This window comes from Sminthopsis crassicaudata, chromosome 1, assembly GCF_048593235.1.
Source record: "Sminthopsis crassicaudata isolate SCR6 chromosome 1, ASM4859323v1, whole genome shotgun sequence".
Classification (NCBI taxonomy): domain Eukaryota; kingdom Metazoa; phylum Chordata; class Mammalia; order Dasyuromorphia; family Dasyuridae; genus Sminthopsis; species Sminthopsis crassicaudata.
The window spans coordinates 224,923,763-224,944,246 of record NC_133617.1 but is presented as its reverse complement, the minus strand read 5'-3'; the positions used below and the strand labels follow the sequence as shown (position 1 = coordinate 224,944,246).

Here is a 20,484-nt window from a genome sequence, read left to right as displayed (position 1 = left end):
TTTTTGACTGTCTCTTCATCCAAATCCTGCCTCATTATGCACACTTACTAAGTAACTTGGCCTGCATATGGTGTTTCAGTTTGCCCTCGCTTAAAGAATAGGAACAATTGCCTCTTTGTAGTGGCCAGAAGCCCTCTTTGTAGTAGCCAGAAACTGGAAACTGAGTGGATGCCCATCAATTGGAGAACGGCTGAATAAATTGTGGTATATGAATATTATGGAATATTACTGTTCTGTAAGAAATGACCAGCAGGATGATTTTAGAAAGGACTGGAGAGACTTACTTGAACTGATGCTGAGTAAAATGAGCAGAACCAGAAGATCATTATACACTTCAACAACAATACTGTATGATGATCAATTCTGATGGACATGGCCCTCTTCAACAATGAGATGAACCAAATTAGTTCCAATAGAGCAGTAATGAACTGAACCAGCTACACCCAGCGAAAGAACTCTGGGAGATGACTATGAACCACTACATAGAATTCCCAATCCCTCTATTTTTGTCCATCTGCATTTTTTTATTTCCTTCACAGGCTAATTATACACTATTTCAAAGAATGATTCTTTTTGTACAGCAAAATAACTGTTTGGACATGTATACATATATTGTATTTAACGTATACTTTAATATATTTAACATGTATTGGTCAACCTGCCATCTGGGGGAGGGGAAAAGGGAAAGGAGAGAAAAAATTGAAACAAAAGGTTTTTCAATTGTCAAGTGCTGAAAAATTACCCATGCATATATCTGGTAAATAAAAAGCTATAATTAAAATAAGAATAGGAACAATGAACATTTATCATTTAAATAGTATTGCTTGGGGGCTTTGTAATATAATATTTTCCAAGCATTTTGAGCTTCTTAAATGACATTACATGAACATGTTATTAATCCTAGGTTTCTATAGGACTTTATAGCATTTTTCTTCCATTTAAAAATGCTTTCTGTATATCAACATAGATAAGTTATAAATGTGTCACATTGGTAACCTGCATGGTATCTGAACATTTAAAAAAATAAGGGGGAGAAAAGCTTAAATACATATACAACCCAAATATTTACCATTCAACTGGTCAGACTGGCGATCATCCTTAACACAGACTGAATTGAGTGAACCAATAGGATCACAATTACATGGAAGACATGGATTATTCTCATAAGGAGAAACCTGAAACAAAGACATATATTAGTTTCTCTACTTCCAGATGAGTCACTGTAATGAATAACAGCAGAATTGATGATAAACATGATAAAAGCCAGGTTCAATCCTGACTCCAGAATTTAATAAGTAACCACAAAAAGACTTCTACAGCCTCATTTTTCTGATTTGCAAATTGGGGGTAATTATAAGTCAGTAAATATGGGAGGCAGAATTTAAGTTCAGATCTTCTGGACTCTAAACCCACCACTCTCTTCACTGCACCATGTAACTGACTCATAATAATCATATGATAATTTGATTATAAGAATAATCAAAATATTTTATGGCGATAGCATGATGGTTCATATTTGTGTTTTGTTTCATGATCTACTGAGGCAGAGTTAAGTGATTTGTCACTAGGTCACGGTTCGGTATAGAAAACAGGGTAAAATAAAAAGTCTTAAATTTGGATTCTTAAGTCCAAGAGAAGGGAGCCATGGATGAAAAAACAATTCAATTGGCATCATGAAGAGTCAGACACAAGTGAAATGAATGAATAGCAAAAAAGATTCAAATACTACAACTTTGAACAAGAAAATTTAACCTAGAATTGGAAAAAAATATTTCTCTGAAGAACATTAAAAGCAATTCAGTATCAATTAAAGTCTTGGAGAGAAAAAATAAAATTTTCCCTCACAGATCTTGAATAGATTATCTGTTTCAGTTCTCAATGAAAGGTCTGAAATATAACTAAAAAAATAGATTTGCAGTTTCATATGCAATCATCCTTTTTGTTTCTAGTCTATTATGTTATATAAATGCTTGTTTTATTTCTTAAGTTCAGAATAAAATTTAAAATATAAAGTGAAGGAAACATCACAATCTTACTTTATGTGGTCTATAGTATCCATCAATACAAGTTTCACAGTTGATTCCTGCTGTATTTTGCAGACAATTAACACAAACTCCTCCACCTTTGAAATGCCCAGCAGTATTCATACTTTTCTTCTGATCAGCAACACTCTGATCATAGTAACAATCTTTGGTTTTATTATGACAGTTGCACTCTAGAAAGAGAATGTCCCAATTTAAAATTTTCATTCTATTTTACATTTTAAATGATTCTCCTCCCCTCCTCAATGGACAGTAATTTCTAATAGCTATGAATCAAATTTCTAGATTGAAAATATCTTAGTCTTCAGCATCTCAACAGATCAAAGATTAAAAATATAACTTGATGATCAAATTGTGTCATATAAATGTAGCATTTGAGTCTGGCAATAAATTTGGTTATTCTAAAACAACTTTTAAGTTCTATTTTTTCTAGTTTTAAGAACTATTTGTAGTATAGGATAGATAGAAGTATTAAAACTTCTACAGAGAAACTAATTAAATAATCAAAAACTTAAGAAAAGAGATTTTAAAATAAGTAAGGCACTTTTAATTTTATGTTTACTTATTTACCTTCACATGTGTTTCCAGAAGAAATAGTCCCAGGTCTCCAAGGTTGCTGATGAAAACCAGGGCAGCATTCATTACAGCTCTCTCCACATGTATTATGTTCACACTGACACTGTAGTTTCTAAATAAATGCAAAATCAATTTTTATTACAAAAATAAAGAATTATATGATGCTCTTTGCTCAGAGAAAAGTAAAATCAATAATAATAATGATATTAACTCCCATTTGTATAGTATTTTAAATTTTGTGAAATGTTGAAAATTAATTGTTTTCTAGAAATGTAGAAAAAATTCACAAGCATTTCAATTTGTATTTATGATTTTAAAGTCACTAAGGCATATAAAATCCTTTGATCTGGTATTCCCACTAGAGAAAATAGGACAGAAAAGTCACATGCCAAAATATTCATAATAGCACTTTTATATTAGCAAAAGGGGTGGGGGGAGTGCAAAGAGTGGATGCCCATTGATTGATGAATGGCTAAAGAGCAGTCAATTAGCATAATGAAGTAGGGTGCCATAGAAAATGAGAACTCATTGAAATTAAGAACTGTACAAGTACACTAATCCAAAGCAAAGAAAGTAGAACCAGGAAAATAACATACACCATGACTATAGGATAGCAAATACAAACACCACCACCAGTATGGCAGAGTGATGAACTTATGGATCAAAAAAAAATTGATCTGACTCCCTTCTCAGACATTTACTATCTATATGAATCTGGAAAAAATTACTTAATCTTTCAGATTCAGTTTCTTTATTTGTAAAATGCGGACAAGATTAGCATCTTACTGACACAGTTGTTCTCTCAAAAGACAAGTTGAGGCTATGAAGTTAAAATGTTTTATGTGCCACATATAAGATCACAAGTTTGATTAGTTTTCTTTACTGCTTTTTTATGTTACAAGGAAATGTTCATCCTGGAAGGGAGGGGAATAACATATCAGGAAATGACTGGCTGAAACATCAAAAGAGCAATAAAACTTAAAAAAATAAATTAATAGAGACAATTGAAAGTACTTCTTGTTCCTAAGTTAAATGGGGTCATCTTTTATTTTTAAAATGGTTCTTTATAGATAAAAATTACTATTTTTCTATTGTTTCATTCTAATGTTTGCTATTCCATCTTACCTTTGTAGTTTCATCCCATGGGCAGCTACTAGCATGACCATAGCATATACACATTCCTCCAATTGAAATATCTTTTATGGAATAGTAATACTAAGGGAAGATAAAATTAGAAAATAACACAATTACACATTTTTCATGCAAAAATAAAGAAAATATTAAAATGTCTTTCATTAAAATCTTAAGATGCTTTCTAATTTTTATTCAGATAAATAAGTTTTTGAATAATGATATTCACAATTTTATAAATTGTGCCCCTCCCCAAACTGTGATTGATCCTGATTTAAATTAAGAAAAAGTCACTAATCTGCATCATTTATCAGAAAATAAAAGTGCATAACTGAAATTACCCAATTTGGAGATTTTTATTGTTTGAATAATTATGTATGATATATCTTCATCTAATTCACCAGATAGTAAATCACATTTGTGTCTGACTAGTAGAGTTAGTACATGATAATGATAAGACATGATAATAGATTTAAATAATTTCTTATAAGATTCATTTAAAATTAGTGCCATCTTTTACTCACAAGATATTTTACTTTATTATATTTGACCTAGAACTGGATATCCTACATATATCTTAAACTCAATGTGCCAGAAACTTTCCTAAATCCTCTCATCTTCCAAACCTTCCTTATTTCCATTGTACCAGCCAGCATCCTCCCGGACACCCAGACTTTAAACCTAGCTGTCATTCTCTCTCACAGCCCATTTCCAATCAGATGTCAAGGACTGTCATTTTTACCTCATTACCATCTCTACAAAAAGCCTCATTCTCTCCTCTGATACTGCTACCTCTCTGGTACAGATTCTCATCACCTCAACCTGGACTATTACAAAAGCATGCTGGTGAGTCTGCCTACCCCAAGATTCTTTCCACTGCAGTTCATCCTTCATTCAACTGACAAAGTAATCTTCCTAAGTATAGCTTTTATCATTTTACCACCTTATTCAATAAATTCCTGTTGTTTCCAGGATCAAATGCAAAATCTTCTATTTCTCTTGGAAGCATCTCTCTCTAACCTAACTACCTTTCCATTCTTCTTCTACCTCACTCCCCTTCCTGTAGTTTGGGATAGTGACATTAACCTTCCTTATACATAACACTATTTCTGACTAAGCATTTTTACTGGCTGTATGCCCCATTCCTAGAACGTCTTTCCTCCTCATTTTTGCCTCCCACTTTCCTTGGTTTCCTCCATGTCTCAGTTAAAGTCCTAACCCTTGCAAGAAGCACTTTCCAGCCTTCCTGAATTTTAGATCCTTCCCTTTGGGCTTATTTGTACCTAGTGGTTTGCATGTTGATTAGATTGTTAGCTTCTTGAGGGCAGGAACTATCTTTTGTCTTTCTTTGTATTCTAAGCACTTGACATAGTGCCCGGTATGTAGAAGGCACATAATAAATGCTTCTACTGACTGGTCTTCACTGAAATAAATTTGAAATAGGACGATAAAATAAAAAGGTAAATTTACACTAAAAAAGTACTTCATAGAATTTTTAAAAAAGAGTCATCTGTACTTACTCTTCTTGTGACTATGGGGTCAAGATCTTTAGGATCACGATGGCTGAGAGTCATAAGGTCAGCATTAAGGGTTCTAATTCTCTGCAAGCGGAGACGAATATATCGTGCTGAGGTAAATTCCAACAACTTGGGAGAGAGATCATCAGCACTGGGTCTTCCATTGATGAGTGATGTGTGAATCTGAAGAGAAAGATATACCATTTTTTATATAATATATTTACCTAACCCTGACTAAGACATAAGATTTCTAGGAAGAGTTAGTTCCCTCCTTTGTGCATACAAAATTCATTATATCATTAGTTTCTTAATTTCAACATCATATCTTGTCAAATTCACTGATGTGTGAGAAACCAACTATCTAATCCTCTAGATAAGATCAGCTTTATAGTAGTATTACTGCCTCGACTACCAGAGACCACTCCAGCCTACATACCCCTAAAGAGGAATAGAAATAGGAAACTGCATTTGGAAAAGGAACAAGCAAGCATATGGAAGGAAAGCAAAATACATTGAAGTTATTTAGTCTAGCTTAGAAAAGCAATGCTATTGTCTCCCAGGCCACTCTACCCCAAGCTCCTTCTTAACATATCTGTCTTCTGCTCCATGAGAAGAATAGCCACAAGAAACCACAGGCTTTTTACTGATTTCTATCATATCACTGTTCTTCTAAAATAAATTAGTAAATGCCATGAATAGATAGAAAAGGGAGAAAAGAGAACAATTGCCTTTAAGCCCATATAATGCTGTGATCTTTTAATTAGGCTCATTCTTGAAACAGTGCCAGGGCTTCTTGTGGAATTCCAGCTGTGATGTACACTTCAGACAATTTTCTGTACTTTTAAACTCACCAGGCCAGGTGCTTCTAAAGAATAAATTGTTTTTAATTAAAACTTGACTTTAGTGAAGTGTGTGCACCATGGGTCCTTCCAGCACCAAAATTCCACATATTTCCTAAGCTTTCTTACGTCTCTGAACATGCAATGACATAAAAGATAACTCTCTGTGTGTGTATGTGAATATAATCAGGATTTATCTGTCTTGCAAAATATTTTATCTTTTTCTTAAATATTTTAATAAGTCATCCTATGGAAGTAATTTGTGAACAGCAGTCCTAAGGGAAAAGCACAGTATCAATGAAAGCAAACCAAGTTACCACTCTAAAGAGTAAAAGTCTGAAAAGGATATTTTTCTTCTTCTTTTTTAATTATTCCAAAAACATACTGATTAGATCCATTTTAAGTATTTAAAAATATTAGTTTTTAGGATGGGTTTTTATTTGTGACTCTCTCAGAAAATATATAACATACCTCTCCATGTTCAAGTGGGACTAATCTAGAATAATAGGAGGTACAGATAACTTCATCATCTCGCTTGTAAGTAGGAGGCCCTAATCTTGGAGTGACATTATATCGAGTCAAACATTCTGTGTCGCTGATAGCATAATACTGCCAGGGTGTGAACTTTTTGCCATCCAGGGAGCGTTCCAAAATCCAATTTCCAGGTCGAGGAGAATTAGCAGCTTTGATGATAATATACGCCACTTGAAAAACCTAAAAGAAAATGGAAAAATGGGAACTGGAAATTAGTAGAGGTGACTGAAAAATGAATGATCTTCATGAGAAAATGGCTACATGCTAATATAAAAGTCCTATCATTTTTTGAACCAAAACTCTGATGAAAATTGGTCTTAAATTTGATTTTTGATTTTCCTTAGAAACATTTGTTTTAGTAGATTATTCTAAAATCCCCTCAATGACATCTATGAAATTAATCTCTATGAACAAAAAAGGGTTTATTTTTATTTATTTTATTTTCTGTCATTTCTGTTTTAATAGTATTATTAAGTAACAGCTAATATTAAACCTAATGCTCAGATTGTGATAAGGGAGAAAAATCACTCCTACATGTGAAGCTGACAAAAAATATTAAGAGAAGAGATATTCTCAGAGCTTCCTAATCAAAATTAGGATAAAGAAGTAAAGTGTGAAGTAAACAAGCAAAAATGAGCTCTATGTGCCCATACATAGAAGACAGAAATTCTGGCTAAGACAAAGATTTATGTTTATAATCCAGAAATAAAAGTATTTTAAAACTGAGAAGCAAAAGGAATAATTTCTGGATGATAAAATATTCATTGCTGACAAAATTTCTGGTTAGTTAAGTAACAACTAAGATTTGTATTTATTATCCAGAAACAAAACTAACATAAATCTAAGCTTCTGGTTGATGATATAATTTTTTTCAGCCTTATTTATAAGCTCTTACAAAAATGAACATTGAAAACTATCTTTATATCTATTTGGAAAAATAAAATACTACTGAAAAAAATCTGGCCTCAGGCTCTAGTTTTGTGACTCTGGGCAAGTCAATTAACTCTGCCTCAGTTTTTTCATCTGCAAAATAAACTGGAGAAGAAAATGTCAAACTACACTAATATCTTTGCCTAGAAAATCCCAGATGAGTTCATGAAGAATCAGACACAATTGAACAATTATATGCTATATGTCATGTATATGTTATAAATATGACATTGCCAAGTGTTGTGTCCTGCTTTCTAGAGCCCCCAAGTTAGGGTGACAAAATGTACTGTTGCTTTCTAGAGCCCCCACGCCAGGGTGATTAAAATATACCTTCCTAATGGAGAAGTGATGAGGTGGGACTCTGGAGGATGGTGGAAAAATGGAATCCGTTTATTTCAAGGGCTTTCCCCTTTATATAAACTATGCACGTGGGACCACATAAACAACTTGCTATTGTATGTAGTTTGCCACCTTTTACCTGGAATCATTCTGCTTCAATCTCAACACAGTTTGTCACCACTCCCTGACTTCTCAGGAAGGCCGAGAGTCCTTAGAGGAGATGGGGAGCCAAACCAGCCATTGTTAGCAGGTTCCCTCTGGGCTGAAGGGTCTTATACCTCACCCAGAGTTTCCCCACTGACTGTGACCCTCTACAGCCAAGTATAGGATTTCAGAAGTCATCCTAGTACTTTCACTAAAGTTCTAATGTCTCATCCTGTTAGGAAAGTAGCAGTCCTGGATATAAACCAGCCTATATAAGCTCTGACAATTCCTACTAAGATAGGCTTCAAATATGGGCCTGAAGATGGACTCTACAAGTCCTGGCAAAGAATCAGCAGAGCTGGATACAGTTCATCACTAGATTGGCCAAAGGCTGATGTTTGGGGGGTTTTTGGTTTGTCTATGACACTGATGCTATTAAATATCCTCTACAAAGACATCACTGGAGAGCATATTCACACCAATGACATTGTAGATCCTTGAAGCACTAAACTATTAAAGGTATTGAGACAAGAGGAGATCATTAGATACTAGAAAGACTAATGTTGTTCTCTTGGGATAAGTAGAACTTGACCCAGGCCTTGAAGGATGAGAGATATATATGCTTGCAAAAAAGGAAAGGAAAGGGTTGATCCAGACTAGGTTAGGAATAAATGTGAATAGCATGAGAGAAAAGGTTTAAGAGCTAAGAATGAATGTGACAGGTTCTTCCTAAGGACTAATAGTTACTTATGTTGGATGGGAAGAGTCTCAAACTTTAAGGGCTTCAAATGCCTGATTAAGGTGTTCAAGCACCATTGCCTCTATGTCTCTTGTTTTTAAGTTGTTTTTCAGTTGTGTTCAACTCTTCATGACCTCATTTAAGGTTTTCTTAGCAGAGATATTAAAGCAGTTCACTATTCCTTCTCCTTATAGATGAGTAAACTGAGATTAAAGAATTAAGTGATTTACCCAGAGTCACACAGCTAATAAGTGTCTAAAAGTGAATTTGAATTCAGGTTTTCCTAACTCTAGATCTGGGGCTCTATCTGTTATACCATTTAGAGGCTTTAAGATTACTTTCTACCTGAATTTATCCACTAAGTACATAGTTGTTAACATGTAGCCTCTTTCATCAAAATGTGAGCTCCTTGATGCTATTTTTGCGTTTCTTTGTAATTCCAGGATTTAACACAGTACTTACTACAGTGATTACTTAAGAAACACTTTTTAATTGACTGAGGAAGAGGATCTAGACTAGATCAAGTATGCAGCAGTGAAATTTATACTAGATATGGCTTTTGGAAGTACTATAGGATTGCTTCAAAAGATATCTCAAAAACAGGAAAATAGCAAGAGAATGATATTAAAAGCTCCCAAAAGCACTTAAGAGGACATAGATAATTTTATCTTAAAATCTGACAATGGTCTACATAAACATTGGGGTATTATCAATGAAAATATGGGAGGAGAATAGGCAGGTTGTCACAAACATTTCTATCATAATGTCACTTCTCTCTTTTGTTTCTGCTCCCATACACACTACAAAAGATCCAAGGGATTTATTTATTTTCATTTACTCATGTAATTTTGGCCTGCACCTTCATAATATTATGTACAAATTCCCTCAATGAACACAACTGACAATGACTTAGAGTCTCAGAGAGAATTTCTGAGGACACTGAGAAGTTAAGTGCCTTGCCTTCTATCACAGAGGCAATAGATTTAAGGGAAACAACATGTACCCAGGTCTTCATATTTTTAAGACTGGTCCTATATTTATTATGCTCCACTGTCTAAGGGATGTCATAGGAAAAATATGGGGGATATAATCAAAGAAATATACGATCAGAAAAGGAAATGGAACAATTATTTTACAACATGTCCAAACTGGTACCCACAAAATGTACCAAGTCCTAAAGGAAGGCTTCCAGCATGCTGCGTGTATCAGCTATTATGGATCTTATAGAACACATAAAAGAATCACATAGGATGAGAAAGGATTAATGGGCTGAAATTTTCCCAGACTGAGGCAATACCCACATTGATTAGACCAAAGTTTTTTAAACCGTAGGTCATGATCTCATATGGGGTTGCAAAATTGAATGTGTGGGTTGCAAAATCATGATTTATCATCAGTAAATGTTTGATTAGTATACCTACTTTGTATACCTATATACCTGTAGTCACGTAAAAATTTCTCGGGGAAAAATGGATCATGAGTGGAAAAAGTTCAAGAAGTACTGGATTATATCACAGATTCTTTGAAGTATAGCAGCAACAAGGCAGCATTTCATAAACTGAATTATAATGGGGCATGACTAGAAACAGAAAGTTGTTGTGATCAACCAGATGTGGGGGTGATGAAAAGCTGACTCGGGATACAAAAAAAGACAGAAGGGAAATATAGTTGGAATAATTTTGAAGAGTAAATAAAATAAAATGAATGAATGTATACTGCAGCAAAAATTAGAAGATCCAAAGGTAGCTCAGCATTTGAGATTGAATGATTAAAAGATAAAGATAAAGAGGGAGGAAATTTTGGGGAAGATTGTACTGAATTCAGTTTGGGGTATACTAAGTTTGAGTCTGACACTAAGATGGGTCCTCCAAGTGGACATTTCTTGTATATAGAATCCAAAACTGCACATAATAGGGAAATTATTATAGGGCAAGGAGTGAAAAAATATGGATTTAAATCCTGCATTTAATACTTAATTAGCTATATGCTTATGATCAAGTCACTTAACTATAATTTCTTCATTATAAAATGTGGAAAATAATATTTATAGTATTTACCACTTTGGGTTATTGTAGATCTCAAAAGAGAGAATATCTACAAAGGGCATTTGCAAATCCTTAAGTACTACAAACATGTCAGTATTATTATTTTTACTTCTGTAAGTCTACTGAATTAGACAGTAGGGTAGTAGATTAGAACTTGAAGTCAGGAAGACTTGAATTCAAATCCTGTTTTAAGCACATGGCAAGCACTCACAAGATGGTCAGAAAAAGTGATACAGGGACACTTTCTAAGAACGTTAGAATTGATTGTGTGACATGGGAGACACTGGCACAGGATCACCCAGCATAACATGTCCTCATCACAGAAGTGCTCTGAGCAATACAGAATTGAATTAGCTCGGAAGAAATATGAGATGTGCAAAGTTCAAAAAGCCACCCCAAATGTTCACAGGGACTATTTTTGTCTGACCTGTGGCAGAATATTCTGAGCTTGTATTGGTCTGATCAGCCGTAGTAGAACACACCATAACTCAACTCTAACATAATGATTTCATTTTGGTCCTTTTTGAGAATGGAAGACAACCACCAAACAAACAAACAAACACTTATTAGGGATGTGATGCTGTGCAAGTCACTTAAACTCTTTCTGTCTATAGATTCCTATCTATAAAGTAGGGATAAAAATACCATCTACCTTCTAGGATTGTATATAAAGTACTTTGCAAAATTCAAAGCTCTAAATAGGGTGGTTATTATTATCATTATCAATATTGCAGAAGAATAATAGAATTATATTGTAGAGAAAAGTCTTTTCCAGTTATAAGTTGAATCAGATGGCCGTTGAAGTCCCTGTAAACTATAAGATCCTATAATTTGGAGTACAAGGACTAGATGAAATGGGAGGGATTAAATAAATAAATATTTTGTTGTTGTTGAGTCATTTTAGTCACGTCCAACTCTTGGTGACTTCGTTTCAGGTTTTCTTGGCAAAGATATTGAAGAGATTTGCCATTTCTTTCTCTAGCTCATTTACATTTTACAGGGTTAAGTGACTTGCTCAGGGTCACACAGATGATGTCTGAAGCCACATTTAAACTCAGGAAGATGAGTCTTTTTGACTACAGACCCAGAGGTTTATTCACAGTGACATACAGTGTAACAGGCAGAAATACTCATCACTATACTAGGAAAGAACCACAATAAATATAGTGACTGCTAAAAATAGAGAGTCAATTCAGTGGGTTGTAGGTGAGAGAGAAAGCCAATCAATTCTGATGAATTGTTTCAATCTTGAAAATAGACCACTAATTTCTAACACATAATGTCACTGCTAGAAGTAAAATCTGAGCTTACAAGTAAAGTCAGCTAGTAATTATTAAGCACCAACTAGGTTCCTGACTCTAGTAAGTGCTGAGGATACAAAGAAAGGCAAAAATTAGCCCCTAATCTCAAGGAATTCACAGTATGATGGAGAAGATGACATTCAAACAACCATATATAGATAAAATAAGTTGAAAATAATCTCAAAGGGGAGGAGCTAACATCAAGAGGAATCAGGAAAGAATTCTTCCAGAAGCTAAGATTGAAGGAAGCCAGGAGGGAGAGATGAGTAGGTATTGAGAACCAGCAGTTTGGAGTCAAGAAATGGAATGTTATATTCAAGGGACAGCAAAGAGGTCATAACCCTTTATTCATTTATTTATTATTATTTTTTTTTCCCCTGAGGCTGGGGTTAAATGACTTGCCCAGGGTCATACAGCTAGGAAGTATTAAGTGTCTGAGACCAGATTTGAACTCAAGTCCTCCTGAATTCAGGGCTGGTGCTCTATCCACTGCGCCACCTAGCTGCCTTTCATAACCCTTTATTACCTGAGAACATGCAGATGAATAAGGGGTAAAAGGTCTGGAAGAGTAGGAGGGGCTAGGTTTATTTTTTGTTTTTTTGGCCTTCAAAACTTTTGATCTTAGAGGTAACAGGGAGCCATTGGAATTTATTGAATAGTATTGGGCAGAGATGTGAAATAGTGACACTTGTATTTTAGGAAGATCCGTGTGACACCTGAGTGAAAGGAAGAGAGACTGGAGTTTAACTTTCTATAACGAAGACTTCTAGGAAACTGTCAAGCCCCAGGTCAATGTTCTATTATTTACCTACAAGCAGGTATCTAGGAAATGAAACAGATTTCCAAATGTTCTGAAAACTCAAGGAAGATTACAAATGACCTGGTTATATTAGAGAGTTCTCAAATTGTCCTTAGGATTGGAAGATCATTGAGTTAAAGAAGAGCTAAATACAATTCTGTCCCAAATACAATTCTCTGGTTGGAACTCTCTAAAAATAACAACAACAAAATGACTGGCACCACTTTTTAAAACTTTACATTTGTTTGCACTTAACTTCCTTTCAGTCAAGGGAAGAAAGAAGAGATAATTGGTGCTGAAACCTCCAGGATGCTATACTGTCAGCTCCCAAAATCAACAATTATTTAATTAATGGCTGCCCCTTTGCAGCGCAGCATATCAAATATTGAGAAAGATATCCATATAAAATTTAGTCATGGTTCCTTGCCCCCAAAACTTTATAGTTTTGCAGGGTGATAAGTTGAATGACCAGAAAGTATATTATCAAATATTTCTTCAAAAGAAATGAATTTAAAACGTACCCAACAAAGAGGTGATTTCTAAGAGGAAAATATTTATTAGTAATGAGAAATCAGAGAAGTCTTCCTGGAGAAGGTGGTATTTAAATTGGGCAGTAGAGGCGAGGAGGGATATTTTAGGCATAGGAAACAAAAAGATCAGAGTCCAGAGTTAAGACAAGGCAAGATGTGTTGAGAGGACAAAGAGTAGTCCAATTTGGCAGGAGCATAGAATTCATGGCATGGAATAATGGCCACAAGGCTAACATTGGAGATATCCATTGAACACACATAGCGAAAGAAGATTCCATTCACCTTCACCCCTGGATAATACCAGAGGGAGTTAAGTAACAATTATCAGAGTTAATCATTGGGCAAGTTCTGCGTTCACAGTCCAGGAAAAAAAGAAAACTAATGGAAAGTATAAAACACCCTATACCCCAGCCTTTCTGCTATAACTCTTTTTAATGAAACAATTTCTCCTTTTGGGTTTCATGCATAGTGTCCCCTAATTAAATTACTGAGACATATGGGAAAATTGTAGGGAAAGTGAAGAATTTTAGTGCACTTACCTAAGATATGTCTAATTCTAGCTCTTCAGAGCTGGCTAATGTTCTAATGGGCTCTTCACAAAGCTGGAGAGAGATAAACACTTAGGACCCCTTATGCAGACAAAGAAACTGTCCACTGAGAAGGCTATGCTGGTTATGAGAGATGGAAAGTCCACAAACATCAATTTAGCATATACTTTACTAAATAAATTTATTCTAAATGACATAGAATAAGTTTTGTTTAGAGAAAATATGACAAGTAATATCTTAGTTTTCTTAATTTAATTCATCTTATACTTCTTCCCAGACCTATTTTTCAAAAAAAAAAAAAAAAAAAAATTAAAACCATTCTATTTGTGTGTAGGAAGAAAAAGAATAAAGCCATACTTTCTCTAGTTTTTTGAAGATTTTTCTGAATAGTATTTTAAATCAAGTAGCACAAAATATAAGAAATCCATATCCATCCATGTTAAAAAAAAACAAACAAATAAACAACCTAGGAATTATAATAGCATCTACCTTCCAGGATTACTGTGAAGAAAAAAATGAAATAATATTTGTAAAACCCTACCTAAGGGCATCCAGATGGCACAGTAGACAGAGCATCAGCCCTGAAGTCAGAAGGACCTGAATTCAAATCTCATCTCAGACACTTAACACTCCTGGCTGTGTGATCCTGGGCAAGTCACTTAACCCCAATTGCCTCAGGGGGAAAAAAAACCCACACCTTAGCTATATTCAAAGAGGACCAAAGATAATCACAAAGGTGATATCTTGATTTAATCAGATCTGTGAAATATTCAGTATGTAGATTAAAAAAAAAAAAAAAAAAAGGAACTCTTTCTACCAAAGCAGGTCAGCATTTGCCCCACAATCCATAATCTTAAAATGTTTCCTTGGAAGCTAAAAGATTAAGAGACATGAACACAGGTTTTCCGGATTCAGAGACTGCTAATTCACTAAGTCATACTGTTTCTCAAATTCTACTTAATATTTCCCAGATCAACAATCAATGAGTGGTCATTAATCATGTACTATATGCTAGGCAATGGGAATACAAATAAAGAAAAAGAAACAATCCCTATTCTTAAAGAATTTAAATTATAAAAATATCAGGATTTACCAAGAATGTACAATATTTCAGATGTTTTTTAGGTTATGGAGGAAAACATAGCTTTCTTTTCTCCACAAAGAATTCATGGTCACTCTTCCCCTCTTCTCTATGCTTGATTTAACTGACTCTTCACTTATTTCACCATCCAGGGAACAACAAATGAACTATTTTTGATTACACAGAGGTTTTTCACTAGTTTTAAAGTCATTACCCTTTTGCTAGAAATGCAGCTGATGTAACTAATGTTAAATCTGCTTTCAAAGCAGAGGATCACTCCTTCTCCTCAAGTTATCCTATGTTACAAGACAACCACAGTGAGAGGAAAAAAGTAAAGCAAAATGAAGCAGAACACAGCAATAGGAATTTTCAAATAGGCCTTGTTCTTTAATTGTAATAGATGAACATTTGTTTCAAATAGGCACAAGTGTGAGGATGTGTGTATGTGTATGTGTGTGAGGTGTGTGTGTGTGTGTGTGTGTGTGTGTGTGTGTGTGTGTGTGTACAGCTGGTTTCTTCCATTTACAGGTTGTAAGTTAAGATGCCATGATTCCAAAGGTTGACCCTTCATATATGAATGAAAAGTGATTTTTTTTATCTCTATGAAAGTCTAGTGGTTCACCAGATTATCACACAAACTATAAAGCACACAGCAACCATATATCACTCACCTCTTGAAAATTCTGCCAACTTAACAGTGATATGTATTTTGTTTTAGTAACTCTAAATACAGAAAAATGTATTGTATGTTTGTTTGTTACTAGACTTGTGATTTCATTGGTCTACGGAACTCCCTGAGAAGAAATTCAGTCTACTAAAGCAAACCAATACTTCCTCTGGGATTGTTAATCTTTTAGACAATTGTCAAAGTGGTGAATTTAGTGATTCACCTAAGGTGTCAACAAGGAGAATTATCCTGAAGTCTTCCATATTCCAAGACCAGCTCTCTAACCATTATATTACTTTTATTTTTATTTTGCAAAGCAATCAGGATTAAGTGACTAGTCCAGGGTCTTACAATCAGTAAGTGTTAAGTCTCTGAGGCCACATTTGAGCTCAGGTCCTACTGATCTTCGGGTCAGTGCTCTATCCACTGTGCCAACCTAGCTGCCCCCTTACACTGCTTTAGATAGTATGTCATTAATGAGGGGTGATAAATTGAATTCATAGCAATTCTCTAAACAGGGATAGCTCATTCTAATTCAGCATGATGGGATAGAAAGAGACTGCTTGGCTTTGGATTTGAACAACAAATTCTGCCACCTATTATTCATGAAACCTTCAGCAGATGACTCTCTCTATTTGTGTATTTTTTCTCATCAGTAAAGTGAGAGGGTTTTATTAAGAATCTCTCAAATTATGAACCATACTCTCTATTGCAATGGCTAAAAAGGAGAACCAGCAGACTGACTGAAAGCAAATGGGACTAGTTCTTTGACAAGAAGAGAGTCAAGACAATATTTAAATAAACTTAAATAATATTGCTAGGTTACATTTTTGAATCTATTTCTTCCTATCTTCTATCCTTAGACTAATATATAATTATAAGAAAATAAAATTTAAAGTACAAACCTGAAATACTATTCACAACTCCTAGGTGGAACAATTAATTGCCATAGAAAAGAGTATATCTATAAGCATTCTATTAATAACAGAAAACCAAAGCAAATTAGGTTTATGAATGTGGTTTATTTCATAGTACCAATGCAATTAATGTTTTAAAATATTTTCTTAACAACAGCCCATAATGCTAATGCCTTCTTTCTTGGATGACATTATATTTATTTGTCAATATCTAATACATACATAATGTTGTCTTCCCCATTAAACCATAAGGCTTTTGAGGGCAAGTTCTGTGGTTTTTGCCTTTCTTTGTAACTCCCAAGCTCAACACAGTGTCTGGCACATAGGAAGTCATTTGACTGCAATTTGATTAACTAAGAAAGGACTATGATTTATATTTTAAGATCAAAATGTGGACAATGAACCTATTATTGTTACTAGACTAAGGACATCACTGTACTATCATGTCCAACTCTTCATGATCCCATTTGGGGTTTTCTTAGAAGGGATACTGGAGTGCTTTGCCATTTTCTTTTCCAGCTCATTTTACAGTTGAGGAAACTGAATCACAGACAATAGATTTGTTTGAAATCACACAGTAAGTAAGTTTCTGAGATCAGAATATGAGTATTCCTGACTTCTAAGCAAGTGCTCTATCCACTTCTCCAGGTAGATGCCAAAACTAAGGAAAGTAGGGCAGGGGAATTATCAGCTAAGGACAATATCCCCAAGGACAACAGGAGCTTCTTTCCCTCTCAAGGCTGCCTGTGTGCAAAAGATAAAAATAGGAATAACAGAACTTCTAGGGTTGTGCTTATCTGGCTGGGCCATTCTACTAAATTGAACCTTTTAAAAGGAGACTTAGGTGAACATGTGGGATCTCTATGACATAAGAGTTTAACTTGAGAATTGGGGGGAGAGACATTTTGTCCAAGGTATTTTGGTATATATTTGTGAGGCAATTCAGCTAGTAAGCTGTCTAAAGTCTTAGGAACAGAAGATAGTGTCACAAGGTCAATGATAAACCGTGTCCTGGAAAATATTCTCTGAGGTATTCCTTGCTCCCTGAATTGAACACAGAGGTCAGGGGTTACAACATTGTGACAGTCAAAGGTTACTGGACCTTAACCCTATGACTGCCTTTTTTTTCATTATACAAAATGAGGTGAGTAGCAGAAACATCTCATTGACAAGAAGAGAATATTTGAAGGAGCAGAAAGAAACCAATCTTAACACCTCAATTGATTATTGGTATTAGGGACATTATTTCAAGACATTACTCTTAAGAACCTCTCAGATGCTAGAGATAGATGACTGATGGAAAGTCAAATTTGGTTAGAAAAACACAGAAACACAATATAAAGATATAGGCTATGTATTTTTAGAGCTAAATGGAAATCATAATAATTTAGAGTAGGAAAAGGAATGGGAAGAAAGTCTTCTCAGAAGTTATACAATTTTTCATTTAATTAATTCAAGAAAATCAAACTAAATCTCATTTGTCATTTTCAGCATATCAATAGTAGTTGCAGATGCCTGTTAATACATAGGAGTGTCACTTTACTATATATCCTCTTTTTTTTCTCATATAGCCAACATCATAGTATTTGCCTTTCCTCCCTCATTACCACTCACCTAGACAACTGCAAAATCGGTTACCGTGCTTCAAGTCTCTCCCCACTACAATTCATCTTTCCTTCCAATACCAAAGCGATTTCCCTAAAGCAAAAGTCTGATCTTGTTATCACATACACACACACAGACACACACAGAGACACACACACACACCCCCCCCACTACAATAATTACCTCCAAAATCCACTATCTGAAAGTTGTCTATTTGACTTTTAAAGCCCTCCACTTCCTGTTGCTTTCTAACTTTACAGACTTCTTATATGATATTTGCAATTCCCCACACAACATTCCATTTCCAAGGTATTTTGTTATCCCTCTTTGGAAGTCTTTAAGCAAAGATAACTCCCTTATCAACAACAATGTAGAAAGAATTCTTTTTCAAGTATAGGTTTGATCACAGACCACTGGACCAGCCATTAAGTTCCCTCTCAATAATAAAATTCTCTGATTCTGATTCAGTGTTATTAGAATAACAAATTATATTTTTTTGGGGGGGGGAGGGAGTAATATGGAAGTTTTCATTAAAGATTTTAAAGACAACCATACTTTTTTCCCAATAAGTTAATTATAGGGGATATAATCTGAGACTGTCCTATCAAGATCAACAAAACACTATTCAGAGTATTAGAGCAATGTTTTTTGCAATTACAAAGGGGGAAAAAGAAGCAACTTAAAATGTCCAACAAGGGAAGTGGATTAAATAAATTGCAGTATTTTGATGTTATAGAATACAAAATATATTTTTTTCAAAGCATGAGGGATATATATATATACACACATATATATATACATTTGAATATCTATATAATTTTAAAGTGAAAAAAAAATCAGAATCTGAAGAAGAGAGTCCATACAAAAACCTTAACAAGAAAGGTAAATTAGAATGAATAGACAAAAATAGAATCCTGTTGGATGTAACATAGTAAATGACTAAAAAGTTAGGACTTTAAATGTTTTGGAATTCATTTCTTTAGAGGTAAATATTTGCAAAACACTACTGATTTCTCCATATTTGACTTTCAAATAATACTAGTGATAGTTTATAGCTTCTTATCAGCCACTGTCCTGATAATATTAGAAGCAAGATAGCTTAGTGGCAGAAGCTTAGAACTGGGTGGGGGTTCATCTGATTCTGCCACTAGCTCTCCATGTGATGGTTGGACAAATCTTTGCCTTTCATAGACTCACAGATTTAGTGTGTGAGCAGCAGAGCCAAGATTTTAGGCCATGTTCTCTGGATGCCAAAGAAAGCATTCTTTCTACAGAACAAAGATGCCTCCCCATCTGTAAAATAAGAAAGCCATTAGATTCAGGGAGTTCTAAAGTCTATAAGAATTCTAACAATCTGTAAAACCATCACAATGCTTTGTAGTCAGAGGCATTCCTTATCGGTTGGCCCTATGGGATAAATTGGTGATCTAGACACTTTTTAAAAATGTTGTTTGCACTTAAGCCTACCAAATTAAATATTAACTTACTGGTTGTAAAACAGCATAATCTAAAAACAACAATTATATAGGGTTTCTTACCTTAGCTAATAGTTGTCCTTGAGTTGGTAAGCTTTTAACGGATGAAGAGAATCCAAAGCATGCTTAATACTAGGGTCCTTCAAGGGAGGTCACAATTTGAGCTTCTTAGCAAGAATGCGGGGAGGTAAGTCCATGAAGGAAATAACTCTAAGCCTCTATTCTAGCATATTGAGTTCCAGGAAGAGGCTACTCCACATATAGAGGTAACCTATTTTATAGAGATTATCTCCACAAAAGGCACAGGATTAGGTTAAAAACTCTTGATATTAATATTCTCATGATTTTTAAATTACTTGAGGCAGGGTATATGTGTTTTCCACCATTCTAATTGGCAAAGTTGCACGTGCCAAATTGAAGCTTCAGAACGTCTACCCAATTTCTCAGGAGGTTTTTAGTTTGCACAGCTGTGTTCCCAAAGCTAATCATTTGCTTATTTTAATTTGAATCAACAATTTTCCCCAGACCTAATTTCCTTACCTTAACTGAAAGGGTAAAGAGCAGAACAAAGTAAATCAGTGCTGCGTGAATTTTTGTACATTTCCAAGAGCCCTTTTATAGGTACACAGAATCAATCATAGTGTATGTGGGTGCTATAGAACACTTACATATGCAGCTGTCAGAGAATGCTGTGTACAACTAGTTATCCTGATGACTCTGGAAAA

The 20,484-nt window shown here is 34.6% G+C and overlaps 1 protein-coding gene across 3 annotated transcripts in view; it reads right to left on the bottom strand.

The window, feature by feature from the left end:
• The window catches only part of LAMA1 (laminin subunit alpha 1), a 188,870-nt gene that overhangs the window by 115,944 nt on the left and 52,442 nt on the right, over positions 1-20,484 (bottom strand). For all 3 annotated transcript variants that reach the window (XM_074275272.1, XM_074275281.1, XM_074275290.1), the window contains 6 exons: positions 6,577-6,819; positions 5,270-5,449; positions 3,744-3,833; positions 2,613-2,730; positions 2,037-2,215; positions 1,070-1,175 (listed from right to left, as the gene is read on the bottom strand). In XM_074275272.1, the coding sequence (XP_074131373.1) occupies positions 1,070-1,175; positions 2,037-2,215; positions 2,613-2,730; positions 3,744-3,833; positions 5,270-5,449; positions 6,577-6,819 (916 nt within the window). The remainder of the gene's footprint in view (positions 1-1,069; positions 1,176-2,036; positions 2,216-2,612; positions 2,731-3,743; positions 3,834-5,269; positions 5,450-6,576; positions 6,820-20,484) is intronic.